The sequence below is a fragment of the Carcharodon carcharias genome, chromosome 7, assembly GCF_017639515.1.
Source record: "Carcharodon carcharias isolate sCarCar2 chromosome 7, sCarCar2.pri, whole genome shotgun sequence".
NCBI lineage: Eukaryota > Metazoa > Chordata > Chondrichthyes > Lamniformes > Lamnidae > Carcharodon > Carcharodon carcharias.
Genome location: NC_054473.1, coordinates 128,296,718 through 128,321,293, shown reverse-complemented (window position 1 = coordinate 128,321,293; position 24,576 = coordinate 128,296,718). Strand labels below are relative to the sequence as shown.

Genomic DNA, 24,576 nt, shown 5'->3' with positions numbered 1-24,576 from the left:
TTTTCAAGAATTCTGACAGCTAACATATGCATTGTTAGAATTCAAAATCCTGAAACTACTACACATATGTTATCGCCACAATTGCGCACTCTATGGGCTGAATTTTATGGCTGATGTGTGGGTGGCGGAGCCCTCATGTCAGCGCTTAACATGTCATGCGCGCGTCCCAAGGTCAGTGCGCAGCATTGTGATATTTAGGTGGGCGCACCCGCCATTAATTAAAGGCCTTGTTAAGGCCCGTACCTCAGCAATTGAAGCCAATGTTGAGGAGCCCATGCAAGCTTCACCTTGGCTCACGGGCCCAACGGGCAGGCGGTTAACTGACTTAACAAACCTCATCCATGGGCAGGATACGTGGGCTCAGAAGGGTTGTTCATGTTTTTTCTGAAGTATTTAATGTAGAAAGTGTTTTAAACTTGCCTGTGTGATTGTTAGCAGTTCAGATCGATTTCCAATAGCTTGCTCTGTACTTTGAAGCTTCAGCTCAGCACTCTGCAGACAGTAATCTTTATCGGGCCTGCAGCTTTCCGGAGGCCTCCATTTCGTTTGGGTATGGGTTCTGACATCTCCACTGGAGGCAGCTCCTCTGAGGAGGAAGGGAGGGATAGAATAAGGAGGAGGCCAGGAGTGGACAATCAGCCTCCAGGGGAGCCACCTTTGGGAGCACAGGCGCAGGCATAAGGGGTGCAGGGCCAAGAGGTTGTCCAAGATGGAAGGGGTTGCAGAAGATGCCACTATCCTGCTGCCAGGGTATACAGGTGGCGAAGCAGCTACCTTAATATGACTGAGATGCAGTGCTGAAGGAGGCTCCGCCTGTCAAGGGAGACAGTCAACTATATCTGTCAGATGATTGGCCCTGAGATCTCCCCTAACTGTGTGGGTGGACACCCCATTCCAGCAGCTCTGAAGGTCACAGCTGCCCTCCACTTCTATGCATCTGGCTCCTTCCAGGGCTTGGTGGGTGATCTTTGCAGTGTCTCCCAATCAGCTGTACACACTTGTGTCAAGCAGGTTACAGACACTCTGTTCAGACGGGCATTGACCTTCATCCACTTCCACTGCAACCAGGCAAGTCAGACACAGTGAGCAAGAGGCTTCGCAGCCATTGCTGGCTTCCCCCGCGTCCAGGGTGCAATAGACTGCACACGTGGCCATCAAGGCACCAGCAGGTGAGCCCGGTGCCTTCGTCAACAGGAAGAGCTTCCACTCCATGAACGTGCAGATAGTGTGTGATCACAGGATGCAGATTCTGCAAGTCTGTGCAAGGTACCCAGGCAGCTCCCATGACACCTACATCCTCAGACACTCCCAGGTGCCAGCGCTCTTCAGTACTCCAGCCCAGCTGGATGGTTGGCTGGTGGGTGACAAGGGTTATCCCCTCAGAAGGTGGCTCATGACGCCTCTCCGCCATCCAAGAACAGAAGCTGAGGACCGCTACAATAGGATCCGTGGCTCCACAAGGGCTGTGGTGGGGAGAGCCATCAGTCTTCTCAAAATGCACTTTCGTTGCCTGGACCGCCCAGGGGGCGCACTCCAGTACCCCCTAGATCGCGTCTCTGTGATAGTGGTAGCATGCTGCGCTCTGCACAATCTTGCGCTGGAAAGGGGGGAATGCAGTTGACAATGAAGATCTTGAGGCACTGGATGAGGCTGCACATGATGAATCCAGCAGTGGCTCAGAGGATGAGGAAGCACAGGGCAATGATGAGGGGCAGCACGCTGACCCGCTACTACACCAAGGAGGCAGGGACACCTGGGACACTTTAATCCAACGAACCTTCAGCTAGCTCCACACACATGGATCAGCAGAACCAGCATTGCCTGGCAATTCCACACGTGGCACTTAGGTGCTACATCTACATCTTCCACCTCATCAGCTGCAACTAAGGGCTGAGTACAGAAACATCAATGTCCACTCAAGCACTCATGAGATGTCTGTGAAACATACAAATGCAGCACAAAGGAAACACCCTCAGCCATGGTCAGGAAAGTGGACTTTATTCCGTCGAAAATAAAACACAAACGTTTCTCAGACGTTTTTTTCCCTAATCTAGGGCCAACACAAAATCACCAGTAACAAACCCGTGGAGTGCCAAACATGCTTTATGCTTATGTTTGCGGGTGCTACATCTAGGTGCTGCCCCATCGCTTGGAGTGGCTTGTGCGACAGCCAGCTGACTCTGCTGTCCTGTTGGCCTCGATGACCTTGGCGGGTGTCCTCTGGCCCGTGGAGCCTGTGATGGCCCCACCTGGGAGGGAGTGGCCAGTTCCAGAACTGGCACCTCCCCAGTTGTCGCAGCCTCAACTGATGCAATGGTCACAGGCAGAAGGGCAGAGGAGCTGCTGCCCTCATCCGGAGTGCCCTGAGAGGAGCTCACCGAGCACCGACGCTTGGTGCCCAGAACATCTCCCACATTGTGAATGACCACCTGTGGCCATTAGCGCTGTGAGGGCTTGCAGGTCAGAGCATAACCCAATCAGAAGAGTCTCAATCCCATTGAAGCCCCTCTCCATGAGAGTCGCCAATCTCTCAATGGAGGAAGCCTAAAGCTCTGTCCTGAGGTTCATGCCTTCACAGACATTCTGCCTGGACTCCTCCACCACAGGGACCAACTGAAGCACACCCTCATGCAACCCTGCCAGATGCTCCCATGCATCCTGCCACTTGTCCTGCAGCTGCTGTATTGGTGACATCTCCGGAGGCACATCATCACCGCCCAACTCAGCATGTACCTGGTCCCCTGCAGTCCTCCGGCTGCTGGTGCCATTGGCACACTCTGTGCCATCTCCTCCAGCGATTATGAAGTGCCATCTCCACTGTGCCCTGGGACACTAGCCGATGTTATATTCCCCACCGAAGTGTTTGTCACTGTACTGGTACCTAGCTGGCTGAAATGATGTGCCACAAGTTGCAAGTCTTGGCCCTCAGGTGTGGAAGGGGGCTCCAGACGTGTTAGGGGCGGCCATGTGGTGGTGATGCTGAAATTAACAACAAGGACAGTGCATCAGTTAGGGTTCGGTCATTAACACCTTTCATCCCTTCCCTCTCCCCAGTCTCATAAGTCGCTCACCCTTCAAGAACCTAAGGAGACGAATATTGGTGGGGTGGTAAATAGTCAAGAGAAGGCCCAAACATTGCATATGCATACAGACAGGCTGGTCAGGTGGCTAAAGGAATGCCACATGGAATGTTATGTGGATAAGTGGTCGGTTAAGCACTTGGGCAAGACAAGCAAGGTACGGGAATACATGAGTGATGGTAGGACCGTGGGAAGTCACGACGATCACAGGGACCTTGCTGGGCAGTCCCGTTAAGGTAGCAGAACAGGAACTTAAGGCGCTTAACAAGGTCAAAGCCAGACATGCCTTCATTAGCCAAGGAATAGAATGTAGGAAAAGGGAGGTCATGTTGCAGGTGCAGAAAACACCACATCTACACTTTTGCATCCACTTGTGACCTGCGCTTCATGGGAGGGATGGTATTGAGTGGAGAGAGTGCAGAGGTTCCTGACCTGGATGCATGCTGGCCTGGAGAGTTGGAGTTATGAGGAAACAGTGCATACGCTAGTGACATTTGCCGTGGAGGACAGGAGTTTAAGAAGGTCACATTATTGACCTTCATACCGTTATGAGGGGCATAGACCGGGTGGACAGAAAGCAACATTTCCCCTTGGCGCAGGGATGACTAATATGGTGGCATTTATTTAAGTTGAGTACCATGAGGTTGACAGTTGAGGTGCTGAACACCTTTTGGACAGAGTAATGTGGGACGCACTGGCTGAAAGGGTGGAGGTACAAACCCTCCTAAGATGCAATAAGTCTTTGGATGTGCAGCAGCAATGCCATGGCATGTTAGGCCATGGAGATAGTGGTCACAAATGGGATAAGGTGACTTTAGAAGGTGCTAGAGATGTGCATCCTCAAGGGGCTGAGGGACTTTTGTGTATGACCCACATGTCTGACTGTATCAGTCTATGAATGAGCAGTGTTGCAGCATTAACGATTGCAGCAATTATCAGTGCTTTAGATGGTGGGGAGACAGAGTGGATGGGTCTGTGGCCCTCAAATACCTGGCTGCTGCACCCCAGCCTCACCGACACCTGCCGACCTGGCGACATGGGGGGCCCTCCTTCTCCCATCCTCCGAAAACAAAACATCCCCATTTTTGGACACCTCTTGGAGGAGGACAGCAAGGCAGGCATCTGAGAACTGAGGGGCACAGTCGCCCCCTGCTGGCCTACCCTGCAGCCTGCGCCACTCCTCCTCCTCTGCCCTCAAATCATGACTTTCCCTATGAGTGGCCATGGTGAACTGCCTCAAGGAGGCTGCCTGGCCGCTTTTTATACAGACTGCTGGTTCCCCATTGGAACCAGTGGTCTGAACATGCCCGCTGCCGATTCGATTTTCCCATTGTACATGGGTGTCACAAACCCGCTGGGTGGGGCTTGATTGGCCTGCCCGAGCAAAATGGCAGCGCAGCCCGTTTCGGTGGCGGCGATTGGCTGCTCGCCCGCCGCCAAGTCGGTCGGGCCCGCCCGCCTGCCTGTCGAGGGCAAAATTCAGCCCTATGTTTCTTAAAGCAATGTCATGGGTTGAAGAGAGATTGCAACATATCAGAGATTCAACCATAACATCACCGCTGACATCTAAAGTCAGGGGGTTGTATGTCTTCTGCTATTACACAGGCAACATGGCTTGTGTGTTTTGTCAATTGTACAAGTGCTGGAGGGAGCACATATACTATTATCCTGAGAGATACCACCATTCCTCCCATGACATTCGGATCGCAGCACTAGCTTAGCCTGACCACCGACCTGTTGGAAAGCAGATCTAACGTTAGCGATGGAATTGGACAATTTCTCACTGATCGTTGTCTTTGATTGGTCACTAAACCTGTCAAATCCAGAAGAGAAGCTTCACCAAACTGGCACCGGAGGCCTCTACTGTAGTAGGCTGAGCACCCATGGAAGGAATACAGATTTCCATCTACTATGGTAGGCCCTGCTGCAGATGTCCCTGGAGCTATGCACAATCCATGAAACAATCCTGAGATGCTGCACATGCTGCTGATGAACTCCTGAACTGAAGCTGAGTGTGCCATTCTGCACGAATGCCTGTTCTCCATATGTTGTCTTTTGAAATCAGGAGCCATGAGATCTAGACTGTTCAGTGAAGAGAATAATGTTTTCCTCCTTTTTTGGATCCTTCTCACTTTACTGCATGCAGCCTCCACTCCCTCTGGCTCGCTTTCTCGCTTACTACACCTGGAGATTAACTGTGAACTGGTCCTTGAAACAGTTAGAGGAAGTGACAATGTACTTAGTGCAGTGTGAGCAGCAGCAGATGTAGTGGACCCCTTGTCTGTTTCCTGTAGCAGAATACAGGAGAGAGCAAGACTAGAATAGTTTCCTGATAAGTGGAGCTTATGCCACGTCAGTAGGAGTGATACGATGCGATTCACTAACAGTTAATGTTGTGCAATAGATTAATGTTGTGCAATAGATTAATGAGAAGCAGAATGTTATTGTGAAGCTCTAGTTCACACACCCCCTTCTCTTTCTGCTGTATCTGTGCTATGGCCTTCCCCCCTAGGATTGGAGCAATTCATGAGGCTGAGAAGTTGGATATTTGCAGGCTGGAAACGCTCATAGATCTCTTCTACTGTAATGGACCATCTTAGCTTTGGAAAGAAAGCCAAAAGAGACAAGTTACCTTTGTTTACCAAGGCAAGCAATAACATGCTGTTCTCAGCATGTAGCCCATGTTGATGATGATTGTAAGATTTCTGGGTTGGGGACAACAGACACCTAAATAGGCAGTCGAATATTTGTATGTAACTTTAAGATAGTTTATTGAGTTTATTAACAGACAACTGTTTAGATATGATACATTAACTAAGTGGACAGAAAAAAAAATATACAACCTGTAACAGCTTGTGGTAACAGAATTCCATTCGCTAATCAAAGTGTCAGGAAACTGTTTCCTTGATCTCTTGATCTTCCTCCTCCTCCTTTGGTCTATCTTCCATCTGAAGAAGTCAGTTGCCCAAAGCGCAACCTTTGCTCCTTACCACCAGTATGATACCAATCTATATACCCTTTTAGACCCTTTTAGGTGGGGGCAGTGGCCGGGTGCCAGGGGGGAGGGGTGGGGGAATGTGGGTGGGGAGGCAGTAGCTTACCCAGTGCCAATCACCTATCTAACTATTCTAACCAATGGATTTAGGACAAATGCTCAAAACATCAGGGTGGTTTCCATCCCCTGTTGTGTGTCACCCTGCTTGAGGTCAGCTTTTTAGTTTACATCTTGCTGAGGGTCATATCCTGGTCCTTTTTAAACAATTGTATCGATAAGGGACACAGAAGACGCCACCTTAACTTAGGAATGACAACATGAACTAAGTGATCTTTGCTGTTTCCACAGACTTTAAAAATTGTTGCTTTCTAGAAAGCATTTTTAGGGGATGTTATATTATGCAGAAAATATCTGTTTATTCAAGACCCCAATTTCTTACAATGATGTGCAAGCAAAGTGGAGTTACCTTACACATTAGGCTTTTATTGGGATTAAAATGTGTGAAGGAGCATTTGGAGATCAGGTAGTAACACACCGTACTACTTCATGGGAATAACTAATTCAAGCACTTAACACTGTGAGGAAACATATTCAGTTTAGTACATTCCTGGAAGATGCAGCTAGCTTCCCTTACCTTTGCTGTGGCTCAGTGGGTAGCACTCTTGGCTCTGACTCATAAGGTTCTGGGTTTAAGTCCTACACTAGAGCTCAAGCACAAAAATCAAGGTTGTCACTCCAGCCTCAGTACTGAGGGAGTATTGCACTGTTTGAAGTGGTGCCATTTGGCTGACACTCCAGTGCAGTGCAAAGGGAGGGGAGATGTTAAACCAAGGCCCATCTGCCTGTTTGGGTGAATTTAAAAGATTCTATGACACCATTTTGAAGGAGGGGTGTTCTGCTGGGTGCCCTGCCCTATATTTATTCCACAATCAACATCACAAAAAACAGATTATCCAGTTGTTTTAAGCTCAAATACTGCAGCGTTTCATAGAGGCATGTCTTGCTTAAACTCATTGTAGGATGGCTGCCTGCAGAGAGAGTCTCTCATGGCAGAGGGCACATGACTACAGCAAGCCAGATAGGACACGTAGTAATGTTGCATTTCAAAACCACAACATCCCCTTTTTCAGTTACCATGGCAACAAGTGCCACGGGAGCGATAATCCCTGGACAAGGGACATCACCCAGATGAACAGCCAATGACCGCGCACGAATACCATTAAGAGACCTGCACAATTTAAAGGCTGTGGCCTGAATTTTTCAGATAGTGGGGTTTCACTTCCCAAATGCCCCGCAACCATTTCACGCTCGAATGTGCGTTAAGTGGCCGCAGGCAGGATTTCCACCTCTCACTTGGGAGGAAGTCCCACCTTAGAGATCTGTCGGCCAATCTAAATGGCTGGCAGCTCTCCAATCCCTGGAGTGACAGCACTGCAGTGGACAGTGGATCCTAATTCCTGGCAGTGGAGGCCCAGCTAAGTTCAAGGGCCAACAGGGTGGTGGCGGAGGGTGTTGGGGAAGACCTTGGAGGGTGAGAAGAGGGTGATCGAGATCTCGGGGGAAAGGCCGAGGGTGGGAGGGAGGCCTGGAGGCTGGCAGACCTTACAGTGTGGGGGGTGGTGGGGGTGTGTGCCCAACATCAGAAGGGATCTTCTGATGGAGGCACTCCTACTCCCACCTTCCCATCTGAGGTGCAATTCTATAGATTTTTGACCTTCCCCAACACCAGCTCAATCCTCCCACCAGCCTAAAAATTGACGCTGACCGGGAAACAACTCATAAGCAGCCAACAACTGGCCACTTAAGGACCTCATTTGGGGCAAGGGTGGGCTTCCCATCTAAGGCCTTTCCCACCCCGGCATAAAATCGCTGTGCGGTCGAGGCAGGCGGGAATCCGGAGGGAATCCCATCCCTTCAATTTCACGCTACCCCACCTCCCCCAACACCTAAAAGCCTGCCAGTGGGGGAGCATAAAATTCTGGCCTATGGATGTAGTGCAGCTGCATAAACTGACTAGAAGAATAAACAGTTGCTAATGCATGAGTACGGTGGGTGTATAGTGGGTAGCTTGGGTAACTCGCAGTTACACATGATTGTGCAAGCAAATTTGTCTTCTCCTTGTTAGGTAACTGTTGTTGTTTCATTGCCGTTGTTGGGGACAAGTGAACCTCTGGGATTGCTGGTGGTTACAGCTGGTGAGAACCCTTCTTCCTGACTGATCGACAGCAGTGAAGGAACAGCTTTGCTTCTTGTTTGTATCTGCCTGTGGTTGCGCAAGTATATTTTGACTCCGTACGATTGAGGTGACAAATTCTCTATGCATGTCCCAAGTTGCCACGTGGGATGACTCCTGTTGAGAGTGTTGACTCTCCAATGCTCAGCTCTGGTAATGGTTTGGCACTTTTGTCAAAATGAAATTTGGCTTTCTGCCATTTCACCTTGATTTTTTCACTCATGCGTGTTACTACTTCTAGTTTCAGTGGCTCCTTCGCTATTGGAAGAGTAGAGTAGTTTGAGAGTGGAGTGACATGAGTCTTTGGACTGGACTATTTTCCATGCCTTCAGTCAATGTATTTCTATACTTGAGGGTTGACTTGTGTATATCTGTGCTGGATTTGCTTAATTTCTTAATGAATCCTTTGGTGATTTTCACTGCCACCTCACAGCCTTTCCATTTGAGTAGGGATATTGTGTAGATGATGTATAGAGTTTAATTTCCCAACTCTTTGTGAAATGGCTGAATTCTTCACTCATGAACTGAGGGCCACTGTCACTCATCACAATGTCTGGAATGCCGTAATGACTAAACTGGGCTTTCAGGCATTCTACTATTTCTCTGTTGTCATTGAAGTCAGCTGGTCTAACTCCCTGTAGTCAGGATAGTAGTCTACATTGACAAGATAATCAGTTCCTGCCATAGCGAAGAGGTCCACTCCCAGCTTCATTCGTGATCTGTCTGGGAGGTCATGCGTCATCAACACCTCCATAGCTTGTTTAGCTTGGTACTTGTTACAAGCACTGCATTGGCCTATGTGGTCTTTACTTTTATTGCTCATGTTTGGCCAGTAGAGCATTTCTTGTGTCTTCCTCATACTCGATTAAATTCCTTGATGGCTTGCATGGGTGCACTTCAGCATCTCTCCTCTCATCTTCTTTGGGATGATGCCTCTATTTCCTTTGTACAAGACGACATCTTGGGCTGCCAATTTATCTCTGCATTCCCAATATGCTTTTGTGACCACAGGCGTGTCCTTGATGCTCTCAGGTTATCCTTGCATCACTACTTCTTTAGCACTTGGAGAGTTGCACCTTATCGGGTACTTTACTTGATTTGAGCAAGGCACTTAGTTGTCAGGTTCATTGTCTCCACTGGGCTGATGACTTCCCGATCATGTTGAGCTGCTGCCTCACACTGAATCTGGAAGATTTCACATTCTGCTGTCGCAACCTCAACTTTCTTCATGGGGAGCGCTACTCTTGACAGCATGTCTGTGATGTCCCTTGAATGTACATCACGTCCAGATGATATCTCTCTAAACAAAGTAACATTCCTTGCAGATGCTTTGGAGCAGATACCAGAAAAATACTTTGAAGTGGCTTGTGGTTGGACTCCACTGTTAATTTGTCTCCCCCAAGCAGGTATTGATGAAAATGTTCACAAGCAAAGATGATAGCCAGGCTCTTTCTCAATCTGAGCGTAGCATTGTTCATTTTGTATTACAGCCTTGGATGCAAATGTCCTAGCTGCATTAGGGTTGCTCCAAGGCCTCTCTCGCTGGCATCATGCTGCAAGGTGATTTCATCATTGATGTCATAATACTTCAGCATTGGCATTGCCATCACTAGCTGTTTGATTTTAGTGAACACTGTTTCTGGTTCTGTGCCCCAATACCACTGCACCTCCTTTGCAATGATCTTGCGTAATGGTTCACACTCCTACAACAAATCAGGCAAAAATTTTACTAAATAGTTCACAAACCCAACAAATCATTGCATTGCTTTCACATCTATTGGTCGCTGCATCGCTGCTATAGCTCTCGCCTTGTCAAGATCCTGGCAAGGACTTTTTGCTATCAGTTTTTGACCTATGTACTTGACTTCAGGCATCTTCAATTGCATTTTTTTCTTGTTCAGCTTCAGGTTTATCTGGCGAGCTCTCTCTAGCAGTCATCCTAAATTCTGATCATGGTCAGCTTTGGCTTCTTCCATTGTGTCTCCACATCTATAGACTAGTAGATCATTCACTATGGCTTCCACACCAGGAAGGTCACTGACTATCTCATGCTGTCTAATTGGTACACTTCTGGAACTGTGGAGATGCCAAACAGCATGTGCAACCATCTGTATCTCCCGAATGGCATCCAGAATGTCGTTAGAAAGCTGCTGCTTTCGTCCAGCTTCACTTGCCAGTAACCATCCTACGCATCTAGGGTCATAAAGATCTTTGCCTTGGCAAGTCGCGGCAAAATCCCTTTGATGGTTGGCATGGGATAGTGAGATCTCTTCAGTGCTGTATTTAGATCCTTTGGTTCTAAGCATACTCTTAGCTTTCCAGGTTGTTTCCTTACTCCCTTCTTTTCCAGTTCTTTCATCTTGTTTTTGAGGCTTGACTTGAGGGCAGCTGGAACTCACCTCGGCAGATGCTGAATTGGTCTTACACTCTCATCTACTTCTAGATCATATTCTCCCAGTAAACATCCCAACCTGGTAAGCACATCTTTGTACTCCTCTATGACCTGTTCAGAGGTCAATGGTTTTGTGTTTTGTGACACATTGTAAACCTCAGTTGGCATGTTCAGGGTTATCAGTCCAAGCTTTAGACTTATTCCCACTGAGAGGAGTGGCTGTTGCATTCCATCTGTGATCTGAAACACCTGATCTTAATTTTGGCCATTTGGAATCTTAGACTAATCTGTCCTCTCAGTATGAGTAGCGTGTCATCATATAACCTCAGTACTGCTTTTGAGAGCTTCATTTTTGGAACGCCATGTTGACCCACTTCGGACAAGCCTGTGAAAGTCATAAAAATAAAAAAACTGCGGATGCTGGAAATCCAAAACAAAAACAGAATTACCTGGAAAAACTCAGCAGGTCTGGCAGCATCAGCGGAGAAGAGAAGAGTTGACGTTTCGAGTCCTCATGACCCTTCGACAGAACTCTATATAGCATTCATAAGTTACATTCACTTGGGGTTCAAAACATGCCTACATGGCTTTTAAAATCTCTGTGAAAGTCATGATGTTGCATGACACATGAGTGTCTATCTGACACTTCTTACTCACTTGATACTCCTCTTTTGCAGTCATAATTGTAACAGTCACAAATCCTTTATCAGCTATAGACTTGACGGAATCAACCTGTTGTATGGTGTATAGTGCTTCATGAGACTCTTCTGCTGATATCTCTCCAGTGCCCATCTGTATAGGCTTGTTTTGCTTCTTTCCAGCCAGTCACTTGTGTACAAAATAATTCAACTTCTTGCAGTTAAAACACTGGGCAATCCTTCTTTTCCTTTGTATGATGTCCTCTGCTGTATTTGTATCCTTCCCTTTGTCTACAATTGTTCTGCTCTCTCAGCCTGGAAGTCTCAGCATAATGTATCTCCTGGTCTGTTCTGCCGTACATATGCTCTAACTGACATGTTACAACCTCCTCATTTCTACACACGTATTTTGCCTACTTGAGGGTTGGTTTCTCCTCTTTTAGTAGACTTTCTCTCACTAAGGGGGGTCTCTTATGCCTAAGACAATTCTATCTTTAATGAGATCATTTAGTTGCCCAAGTTCACACGATTCTGTGAGCTGTGTTACTGCAGTCAAATACTGATCAATGGGCTCCTTTTCACCTTGAGATCTAGTGTTGAGTACATAGCATTCATAAGTTACATTCACTTGGGGTTCAAAACATGCCTACATGGCTTTTAAAATCTCTGTCGTCTGTTTCCTTTGATTGTCAGATAGAGTTAGGGTGGAATACAATTTGTAGCAGTCTCTCTCCAGCAGTGATAGAAGTGTGGCTACTCGTATCAGTTCCAGCTTGTTAACTAAATCTGCTACCATCTCATAGTTTTGCCATTTCAAGTGGAAAAACTGCCAGTTCTTCCACATATCACCTTTCACTTCTACAGGAGCAGGGGGGAGGAAATTTTATCGCTATTTTGACTCACCTAATATTTTACTTGTAGCTTGTGCCTTTGTTTGCTTTTCCTTGTCCTTTTCAGCAGCTTTTAGCAGATTTGAACATTTCTGTGTTCCTTTTTTAGTAACTGTGGCTTCTCTGTAGATTTTCTAGGTTTTCAAACTCTACTTTAGCTGCACTCTGACATCATGATTTGAGCTCAAAGACTGCAGTTTTTCTTAGAGGAATGTCTTTATCAAACTCATCATAAGATGGACGCCTGCAGAGGGAGTCCCTCATGGCAGAGATTACATGACTACAGCAAGCCAGACTAATACGTATAATAACGTTGCATTTCAAAACCCAAACACTGGTCATTATCACATTGCTGATTGTCGGAATTTGCTGCATGCAAACTGGTTGTCACTTTTCCTCCATCACAACAGTGACTAAACTTCAAAAGATGCATCATTGATTGTAAAGTGCGTTGGTATGTCCGGTGATCATGAAAAGCACTAAAATTTGCAGATCTTTCTTTCCTTTCCTAACCTGCTAGAGTTGTTAACTTTTTTTCTATTAATAGCTCTGCATGGAATATGGCTGAGTATGCGCGTCCTTTTCATTGGCTGTCTCTTTTCATTGGCAAATCATGCTTTTTATATGCAACAAATGATGTTTATTCCTTCAAGCTGCTGCGGACTTTAAATTGTGCAGCAGCACACTGTTCGCCAGGTGGGTAAACTCCCAACCAGAAGCAATTAACAGAGCCAGAGCTCACATAGAACATTAAGATTAGGTTGAACCTGGAAATGTTGTAGATACAATTTGCATGCTAGTTTACTCCTTGTTGGGATCGCAAACAATCAGAAAACCTGGACTTTGAGTTTTAAGGCCAGGTTTAAGTGATATTTAACATCAATATTTTTCTTTCCCTCTTGTGGCCAGATATATGTCAGGAAAGTTTTTTATTTGTTTTCGTCTCGCAAGCTTGGCATGTTATGACATATGGCCCATGAATGATTGGTGACTGCTGGAATGATGTGAATGGCACACTTGTCGACTTTATTTTGCTGTCCCAGCACTGGCCTGAAAGTCAAGTTCCCACTTACAGTTTTCCAGAAGTCAGTGTACTTGTAATAAAAATAGCAACAAAAGTACATGCAGGACACACATGGTGTGTATCCACTTGTGTGACCACAATACTGACCTTTCAAAATACATTTTTATAGATAGAAAACTCTAATTGAGAAAAACTAATGTAAAAGAATCTCAGTCCAAATCCTCATAATAAGTAGCCACCAAAACCATAAAGAAACAAAGGAATCTTGGCTTTTCCTACATATAGTCACATTAACTAACAAAAGGAATTATTGGGATTCAAATTAATGCACTAAATAATGTGAATTGTTCCTAGGAAATTTAGACCACAATCTAACAATCAAGAGCTGGGATTAGTCCAATTCACGATGTTCCTCAAAGCCAAGGAGTGGCTGGGAAGTGGTTAGAACTCATGAAGTTTTGAACAGATAGAATGCTACTGCATCAAATAGCTTTTGTAAAGAGGCATTCCCCCTTAATATCCCATTCAACCCTTTATTTAATGGTTAGAGATGGCTGCAATAAATTCTGATATGAAACAATGGAGACATGGTACAAAGAGTACCAAATTGACCTGATGAGTGCAAGATGAAAAGCTTCTGCAACATGTCTCTTTCTTCAGCAATATTCAAGTTCTGTACTAGCAAGTGACAATTTATAAAGACAATTGATAAACCATGTTAAATTCACTGTGCTTATCTCTCTAAGTTATGTTCAAAAATACCCAATTCAACACTGTGAAGTGGACATGTGATTATCAAGTTGTGCTTGGGCATCCTGAAAAAATGTACCAAAAGAATGAGGCTTGGCTTTTCATGCAGCGCACTGCAGCAGCCCATTGGACTGTTATTGTCTTCACCAGTGCAACAAGCTGTGATCAAAATTTTTTGATTTTTCAAGGTGTTCCATTTCTTCTAGGCGCTGCCCTGACATCTACAGCCGGGGCGGACGCAGCCTGTGGAGTTGCTTACTCTTTTGCCTTTGATGATTTTGGCGGTCGTCCTCTTTGAGGGCTTCAAACACCGCTACGTGATGTTCCCCCGTCTCTTGTTGATTATCCATCATGAGTTGGAAGGCCGCTTCCAGAGGCTTATTAACTGACTCAGACTGAGCAGGTGGTTGTTCTCCATCAGCCCTCTGAGTGCCAGAGACTTGGCCTCTGACTTCTGTGGGGATGTGTCAGTGAAGCGTTCTCCAGAAAGTGAACCCAAGCCTCGTCTAGAAATGTGCCCCACTGAGGTGTCTGTCTATGCGCTGTTGGAGGGTGCGGGTGAGCGCTGTGAAGGTCCTTCATCATCTTCCTCCTTGGATATGGTCTGGGGCCTGGGAGTTCTGGTGTCCCTTGTGGACTTCAAACTGCAGGTGCCTGTAAGATAGAGAATGGAGTTTTAGTGGATGAGCATGAGGAATGTAAGACTGCATGTCACTCGCTGTGATTGTCAGGATGTGATGAACTCATGGAGGAATGATCTGTACTGGGTTGGTGAGACAATCCGATCATGCCTTCTCCACAGGAACCATCCCTGTCCTCCCCAGCGACCTGGCCGGCAGCCTCCTCAAACTCTGAGGTCAATGATGTCGGCTGTGCCCCCCCGGCTGGGAACTTTCCTGCCTGTTGTGGGCAAGATTGGCCTGGATGACGACACAAGAGAGGCATTTGATGAGAAGGGATGGAACATTGGTTGGGAAAATGCCTGCCCCCTGTGCGTGGTGAGCCCTCTCCAGCAGGCCTGAGGATGGAGAGTGAGCAGCCTGATAGGTGGGTAGATGGGGTGGTGGTGATGAAAAAGGTTCCTTTAGTCAATTAGTTTTTTTTATTCATCCAAGGGATGTGGGCTTCGCTGGCTAGGCCAGCATTTATTGCCCATCCCTAGTTGCCCTTGAAAAAGTGGTGTAGGAACACCCACAGTGCTATCAGTGCTGATATGTGTCCCCTGGTAATGTTTGTGTGAGATCTCTGAAGAGAGTACCCAATTTATCAAATGATGCCATGATGAGAGTTTGATATTAGAGGGAGCTGAAGGATGACTTACCCCGGCAGAGCAGATGGGATCATTCATCCTCTTCCTGCACAGGGTCTCACTCCAAGCATGGCTCGCAGCCGCGCTGACTTTCTTGGTGATGGCCTTACAGGCTCGAGAGGTGAGGCTGGCGTATTTCCTGGAACCGTCCCTGAGATAGAGCACAGCCCTGTACACCCGCACTTCTCTGTTCAAGGCCTGGAAGTCATTGTGTCTGAAGACACATGCAGCCTTCTTGTTGGGCATGGAAGATATCTGTAATGCTCTCCTGGAGACAGGTGGGCTGGAGATAGAGAGAGAGTGAGATGTATGTGTTCAACTGGTGTTTAAATATGGCACCTGGACCTTCGATGACCCCTGCCAGATGACGGCAGGGCAGATGATTCAGCTCCTGACTCATCAGGTCATTTGGCCTGATACTCACCTGTGCATAATTAATGAGCTTCCAAGTGCAGAATGGGGCATGAGTTCCGAGCAGCGGGGTTGGCGCTGCTGAAACCTCACGTTGTCTCGTAAATGGAAAATTCCACCCATTGTAACACACCTCTGCTGGTACAATGAGATGACCGCTATGGCTGATGTGGGCAGCACTTGAAATAGCGCTGCCAGCCTACATGCCTGTTCACCAGCTCCATTCTTCCAACACACCCCCTGGCCACTTTTGTAGAGGCGGGAACGGTGAGGGGGGTGGTGGGGGAGGACAGGGTTACCTGCCCACATGCAGCAGGTAGTTGACATGACTCATTAAGGGCAATTAAAGGATTTTCCAGGCACCCTCCAAGTCCCAGCTGGTGGTGGCGGCCAGTTGAACCGCTTGGGGGCTGCCTCCTGGCAGCAGACTAGGAAGCCAGTGCTCCAGGCAGGACTATCAAGGCCCTCCCTGCTTGCCTGGATGCCACAGCAGCTGCAGACTGCGCTCGGGACATAAGACTTAGATGTAGACCATTCAGCCCTTCGAGCCTTCTCTGTCATTCAATAAAATTATGGCTGATCTGGTTGCCTCAGCTACCAGTTTCACCCCATTGAATTGATAACAGGAAGGGCCATGCAATTACCCAAAGGGATTATAGTAGGAGGGGAGGATGTAGGGCCACTGAAAGGAAGAATTCGGGACTACGTAAGGGAATTAAGTAAGCAATTACGAGTTGAGAGAGGAACTTAGGGACTGACAGATGATTAAGGATATGGAAATAGACAAGTTCAAAGAGCAACAACGGACCTCCAGATGTGGAATAAGGTGATGGTCAGGGTGAGCCCTGAGCGAACTGGGTTTGCCCCAAGTTGCATGGACCATATGAAGTAATTATGAGAGGTGATACGTGCGCACTTGTAGATATGAAAATGGGAAATAAATGGAGGCATTACACACAGTTAAAGGTATATGATGAATCACCAAATAATTACCTGGACAACGGGAGCCAATGTTAATGTTTCCACAAGTCTGTGATCCTGGCTATGGGAGTGTCAGCGCTGGCATGGAAAGCACCAACGGGCAAAGTCAATAATGACATCTGCCTTCACCCTGGGCAGTACATACTGCTTCCCCAAGGAGGAAGTGGGGAATGGATATGAAAGCCCAACACCTGGATTACAGATCAAGTCACTACATGGACACATCAAATGAGCAGTTGGGAACAGGACCCCCACGTGTGATCACACAAAGAGTTGTAAGAGTACTTTACATTTAACAGCACCAGGGCAGCCAGTCCAGCTAACACCAGTTGAGTATAACAACGAGAACTGGACTGGGTTGGTGGTATGGGGGATGTAGAGCGTACATTCCCCCTACTAGTTTTTCATCAACAAGCATTTGGATGTATTAAGAGATTAATGTGACCGCCAGATGGACAGACCTACCTCCCTTTGTTTGGGGACCGGGTCTTGAGGGACAATATTGTCATGAAATGTATAAATATGTGATAGCTAGGCATGATTGTTATGATACACGATGTTTTACTTTGACTATGTGTGAATATCAAAGACCCACTCAATGTCCAGATGTAGTAAGTCCCCCCCCGGATGGGATAGTCAGGATAGGAAAATCAAAACCACTATTACATGATGTAACTATGGTCTCTCTGGAAGTGATATACAATGTCTCAGGACTCCTGTCAGTATTACATACCACTTGTCACAGCCACCAGAATTCCATAAAATGGGCTAGAAGCCAACTGAAAAGGATAGTCAATTACTATAAATTTCAAATCGTTCTGGGAATTAGAGCAAAAGTACAGGATAGGTTAAAAAAAAAGTACACTAGGAGACATTGGAGGGCTATTTGGGAGTGCCAATTCCATACTTAATTCAGGTCAGATCTATGACTTAAATGATTATGCCTCCTGGGTGGCTGCTGAGACCACCCAAGGGTTGCACTACAGTGCGCGCGGGACAGGATATGCCCTGACATCCACAGAGCTACAAGTAGAGGATCTGCTATGGATTCTTAGGCAGACTGCAGATGGGATAATAGACACAGCCGAATCACAAATCACAGGGAGGGTATGTGATATGCTAGCACGAGATTTAATTGATGGGGTAAGATCTGACATTGGGGATATCAGGTTTGGAACAATTCCTGAACACATGTTTGAGTCAGTATACCAATTAAACCTCATAAATTTACGCAAGGAGCAGCAGGAATTGCTCAAGGTGGAGGAGAGGATGGAGTTATAAAATTTATCATGGTCATTCCCCAAGAACATCATCCAAATGGGGCTTTCCTGAACAGCTATAGGTTCGAGTCCCTAGGAGTAGATAAAGGGGGGATGGTATTCTGCATAGGGCTACGTGGATATATATATGTAAAAGACATGGTACTGATGAGTACTAGAGACTGTTGTTCAGAATCAAGAAATTACATTGTGTGCTCATGTCAAACGCTGGAAGTGTTTACAAACACAAGCAAAGTTACATTCATCGCTTTACCGATACAGGAAGCATTTAAGGCAATTCAGGTATCCTCAACTCTATGGTGCTTCATGAACAAAGAGGCTGAGTTCCTTTATGGGGGCTTACTTTGTGCTAGCAACTCGAGTTTCTGCCTACAGGTGACCGATCCATTTATTATAGGAGACTTTCATTTGCCAGGCAGAACCACAGGATACTTGTTTAGCCCTTGGTGAGATGACACATTGTTCACTGATCAAACTCCTGTCAGAATAGCATGCCTAGCCATGCAGGAAGCCACAAGAATAGCTCAACCATATGTAGAAGCTTCTAGAGACCAAATCGTGAGGGGGCGTGTGCAAGTGGATTTAGCCACCCAATCGGCCAGGAGGTTAGTCCTATCAGCTACTTCCTATGTTACGGCCGGAAGACTGATGAGTTGGTGGAAAATTGTTAGAATGGGTATGATGATAGTCACAGGAATTATGCTCTTATGGGCTGTCAGACTCTGCTGCTATCAACATACAACCTGGAAAGGGACTCTCCAGGCACAGGCAGTAACAAACCAAAAGTGTGCACCAATTCCCTGACCTATGCATATTTCAAGGGGAAGGACAGGAAAAGGGAAAGTAAGGTTATACAACCAGATGATTTAGGATTCCTCCGGCGGTCTGGACGACTGGCCATCTGAAGGACCAGAAGAGGAATTCTCAACTTAAAGTGTGGCCAGCTTGGGCTTTGCCAAGGGCCAAAAAGGGCGGCCGGGGTGGGGGGTGGAGGGTGGTGGGTGCTGTTAGGGGAAAATTAAAAATGCTAAAAGAGAACATTGTAAGAATTTACCGAAGAACACTTAAAATCTCCAGGCAGACATGGCTGCTAAGCATGTTAAGAGTTGACGATTACCAGATGAAAATTGCACAGCCTTGAGAGTCAGGCTGAAGACACAAGGAGGACATAAACTAGATTACGTATACTCCCATCTCACATAGGGAAGGGGCAGATGGTTTTAGCTTAAATATGGGAAGACATACAATGGACAAAGAGGGGGCTTTGATGAAACACAAACAGTTCTGAGTTATGAGAATCAAGGTTTTTGCGTACATGTTTTAATTTGGATAATATAATTATGTATACACCCTTTAGAATAATTGGTTAACAGAATCACATGTTTATGTACTCAATAGGATAGTTTTAGCATGGTACCTGTGTGTCGGTTACCGATTGGATGTATTCAAATGTATTATGATAAGAAAAAGTACAAAAGTAATGAAATGTAATCAATCTGGGAGCTGCTGGGTCTTCCTTCTTAGCAATGATCGCAGCTCCCTTGCATATGCTTGAATAAAACCGGTAAAGGAAGCCTGAGTCTCTGTGGTCTATGTGTGATTGGAGAGTGTAACTTCTCTTCAACTGGCCTAGGTGGTACTTGCGGAATCGGAGGGTGTGCCCTTCTTCACTTCATAAAATAAACTCCCCATTCCAGGAACGTGTATAGTGAGTCTTCTCTGAGCTGTTTATAATGCAATTATATCTTTTTTCAAATAAGGAGACCAAAACTGTGCACAGTACTCCAGATGTAATCTTACCAAGGCCCTGTACAGCTGCAGTAAAACTTCTCTACTTTTATACTACTTTCCCTTTGCAATAAATGCCAACTTTCCATTTGCCTTCCCAATCACTTGCTGTACCTGCAAACTAACTTTTTGGGATTCATGCATCAGGATACCCAGATCCCTCTGTACCACAGTGTTCTGCAGTCTCTTTCCTTTGAAACAATATGCAGCTTTTCTATTCTTCTTGCCAAAGTTTACAGGCTCACATTTTCCCACATTATACTCCATCTGCCAAATTTTTGCCCACGCGCTTAACTGGTCTATATCCTTTTGCAGAGTCTCATACCTCCTTTTGGCAACTTACTTTCCTACCTATCTTGGTATCATCAACAAATTCATCCACCATATATTCGGTCCCTTCAGCCAAGTCAGCAGGACTCCTCCCATCCCCACCCCACCCCCAACACTGGTGTCCTGGTTGCAAAAGCCATTTTTTAATTTAAATTTTAAAATGTTGCAGAGAGCATGCCTCCATTTTGAAGCATACTCTCCTTCACTTACCTGTCATCACAGCCTGCTCTGTTCTAGCTTTTAGAACTCGGATTGTCTCTCCAGCTTCGAGTCAGCCCTCAGTCCTTGATTAGATGGTGGGTCTGTCCTCTCATTATTAATTGGCTGTTCCAAGGGAAATCACTGAGTGACCGTTTCGCACACAGTGCGAGCTTCTGACCAACTTTGCAGCCTGACGGCAGGGCTCAGAAGCCTGCAGGCAAAATCCTGCCACTGGTGTCCGCCCCAAATTGCAGTCCATGGCCAAGCCATCACTACTTCTGCCTTCACCCCACCGGATTTGGAGGTGAAAATTTTAATACTTTGCAGAAATATATGCTATTTTTGTAGCTCCTTTATGGTAACTTTACCTCATATGAGTTCCAAATGTGTTTTGAAAGGTTTTGATAGAGTGGATAGAGAAAATGTTTATTCTTGTGGGGAAGAGTATAACTTGATGCCATCAATGTATACGGTAGTCACCAAGAAATCTAGTAGGAAATTCAGAAGGAACTAAATTACCCAAAAGCAGTAAGGATGTGGAACTCACTGTCACAGGAAACAGTTGAAGCAAATATTATAGAGATATTTAAGGGGAAACTAGGCAAACATATGAAGAAGGGAGATGGTTACAATGGTAAAATTAGATGAGGAGGCTCGAGTGCAGCATGGGCACCAGCATGAACTGGTTGGGCCGAATGGCCTGTTTTGGTGCCATACGCCCTGTGAAATCCTATGTTTTGCTCATATGTTAAATCTCCGTTTAGTTAAGTGGCCCTGCTTACCAACTAATTTATGAACTTGATTTCAAAATAACGTGCTTTAAACATTCAGACAGGGCATTAACAAGGAATGGTTCTGCAGATTTATTTTCAATTTTTATAATCAGCACTAGAAATCTATAGCAAGTCACTAACACACTATTATGTAATGGAAGGTGTGCATTCTACAACTGCAAATGGCATCCAGTGCTCAAGGAGCATGCAGTCAATTGATGCACCCTGCATTATGTAACTTTGAGGGAGGTCTCTTTAAGATCAAGAAGATGCTTGGGATAGAAATTGAAGGCTTATCCAAGACAGTATTTACATTGTACTGGTGTAAATAAATGCATCACCATGTTGTCCCAAGAATATGATCTGTGATCTGATGTAATACAGGAAACAATTACGAAGGAAACTATGACATATGGACCTACATCTTACCACAAGCTATTCTTACGCAAAATAAAACCTGGATATTTTGTTCCATCCTGGTAAGTGAAACAAGCTGCAAAGTCCTTGGGTGAATACTAAAAGTCTCATCCCTGAAATGTTGAAAATTATTTTTATTAAAGTGTAAGTCACATGTTTTTACATTCTGTATTTTCATATTCTTTAAGCCCCTGGCATTTGCGATTCTAACTTAAATCTAATTATCAAATATTAAATTTTCAAATTTTATAAAACTAATTTTTATACTGGTACATTTATATTTCTAAAGTAAACTTACAGGTATGAAAGTAATATTAATGATAATGATGCAGATCAAGTCATTCTGCTTTTTACCTGAATTTACCCCAGTACATATTTTGCACAAATTACAGTCTTGAAAGAATGAGAATCAAAGCTTTCAGTTACTCTGCAAGTTTTGTTCCACAGGTAACAATAGATATAAAGAAACACTAACCTATCAGGTTCCATAATTACGCAGGTTATGCATCATGAACTATTGGACAGGTATAAATACTTGCAAGGTTGATGGCTACAATGACACAAGGGCTTAAATCATGCTTCATGACAAATTCATATCATTGGTGTTCAAAGCATAAATGACAGTTTAATATATAAACACACACACACACACACAGGATCAAATATATCATATACATAATAAAAGACCACAGTTATAGCTAAAAGGCTCCTAATGCCATTGCTTTTTTTTGGTACATTCCATGGTTTAATTTATACTAGTAGGCAACAATTCCTGAAGGCTAGCAGAAAGATTTGACTTTCATTAGCTGCAACAGATAGAGGTTCGTCAATAAGAGACATCAAGCAGCAGTAGAACACAGCTCTAGGCTCTGTTGGGGCAGCATCATCGCCTAATTTTAGATGTTCATGAAACAAAATGTGCTTTTTTAAGTATATTAGAATAACTCAAGGATACAAATAGTTCAATTTTTTTGAAGGCAATGGATAGTGTATGGAGAGGGTTCATTCTAACAAAGGAACGTTCCCTTTTCAACATATCCTGAAAAAGGCGTTGAGGATTCTTCCTAACTGGAAGAAATTCCCAGTGCTAATCTCTATCTTTGGACACAATCTAATTATACATTGTTGCATTCAGAGAGCACATAGCATTTGTAAAACTAGTTAGATTTGGCAAAAAATAGGCTTATTGATAAGTTCAGAAGTTCCTTTTCGTTCATTCATCTACAACCACAATTTTTTCTACAGGTTGAACAATATTAACACAAAGCATGCTAAAACAGCCCAAATGTTCCAAATAATTTAGATGCATCATCAAAAATTGTGTTGTATTCAAAAACATAATTATTCATGAAATTTTTGCTGGGTTCCACTGCTATGAATGTCATTTTATAATCTTTGTCCCACCAAAAAAGGTTCAGCCCACTTTATGTGTAGGGGTTTACTGTTTTTCAAAGTAGCAAATGTGGTTGCAGCACATTTAATCCATATTTACAAGTTACAGTAGACAAGTCATATTCAAAAATATCTAAATAATATTTGGAACTTGGGATCCTGTTGAATATTTTTGCATAATTATTACTGACTGTAAAAAAATCAGCTGTATTTCTACAGTTGCAGTTTTATATACAAAATGCCCTGGTGTTAAATACATGGGAGTAATTTTCACCTTCGGTATTGGAATCAATGGAGGAAAATTGGTGGAGGTAGGGGCAGTCCTATTATGGATGGGCAATCCCCCCCCACCAGTTTACCACCTGGATAGTGAAAGCAGAAATTACCCTCTGTTTTCCCCTCCCCCTCATCTCACTTTTCCCAGTAATGACTTGGCACCAAACAAGCAACTAATACATTGAGAATTATCAGAATAACTGGTCATTTTGGAGGAAAAATTATTCACTATATCCATTTTTCCCACACTGTACTATTTTTGCAAAGCCTTTGGTAACACTTTCCTTTTTAAGAAAAACCTGTTGAAAATTAAATCACTTAATGATGTTGGTAAAATACAGAGAAACATGTACATAATGATAGTTGATTTTCCAGCATAATATCTTGGTTTTGGATTTGTTGAGAGGATAGCATCTGTGATGCTTTCAATTACAGGACTAAAGTCCTCTTTGGCAGTTGAGATATTTTTCAAGAATTCATCTTTTATCTCTAACATATACTCTTCTCCATAGTCCTGCAGCAGTTCTGAAGAAATGCTTTTAATGAGGTGGTGGACTTGTTGCTCCCAGTATTCAAAATTACGTGATGCAGCTGAAAAATAGACATAAGTGTGAGTCAGCATCATAAAAAAATGCACTCTTTTTTAAAAAATGGGGAAAAAATATTGTCAAAGGCAATGCAGATCAATGAGAACCTCGTCTTCCTCAACCCATCAGAAAATGACTTTCGATTCTGATCACAAGTAGTGATGGAAAGCTTTGGTCCTGGATCTCCTCAGGCTTTCTGCTATCACACTCAGAAGGGTGACAGAAATACAATTCATACATACAAGTGGGGTCCTGCTGCCCTGCCAATACAAGTACAGCAAGTTCAGGGCCAGAAGCACAACTTTACAAGTAAAGCAATGTTAGAAACAGACTGAAGAGAAAGCCATGGACAGCTGCACTGTAGGACATTAGCAGCACCTACACAAATTTATGTCTCATAAGTCTGCACAATTGGCACCACTGCCACTGGACTCAATAACCACTCCTCCCCCCTGCCCATGGTGAGTTAAATTGCAAATGAGACAAATATAATTTGACATCATCTCCCTCCCAATTTTCTTCGTACTTGGCAGGTTACTCAGGCTACCACTGAGCATTGACTTTCTTGTGCATAGGCAACTTATATTTTAAAAGTACTGAACTTCCATGAAGTTATGAGCAGCTTGTTTATTTCAATGCATCAGATTGCAGGGTAATTGTGGCGCAAACATGTACACCTTAGACAAGACACTGCTCTTTTCAACTAGTCCCTTTCTACCACTTCCCCCTCTCACCATCCTATTTTACCCCTCCTCATGCAAACCATGTTACTTGTCCTCTCACATGTCCCATTCTAACTCACTGCTCATTGGTTACATTCTCTCTCTGC

General features: G+C 44.8%; 1 protein-coding gene across 1 annotated transcript in view; it reads right to left on the bottom strand.

The window, feature by feature from the left end:
- Positions 1-21,611: 21,611 nt before the first annotated feature.
- Positions 21,612-24,576, bottom strand: part of hsd11b2 (hydroxysteroid (11-beta) dehydrogenase 2) — a 75,839-nt gene continuing 72,874 nt past the window's right edge. The window contains exon 5 of the mRNA XM_041192613.1: positions 21,612-23,751. Within this exon, the coding sequence (XP_041048547.1) occupies positions 23,414-23,751 (338 nt within the window). The 3' untranslated portion in view covers positions 21,612-23,413. The remainder of the gene's footprint in view (positions 23,752-24,576) is intronic.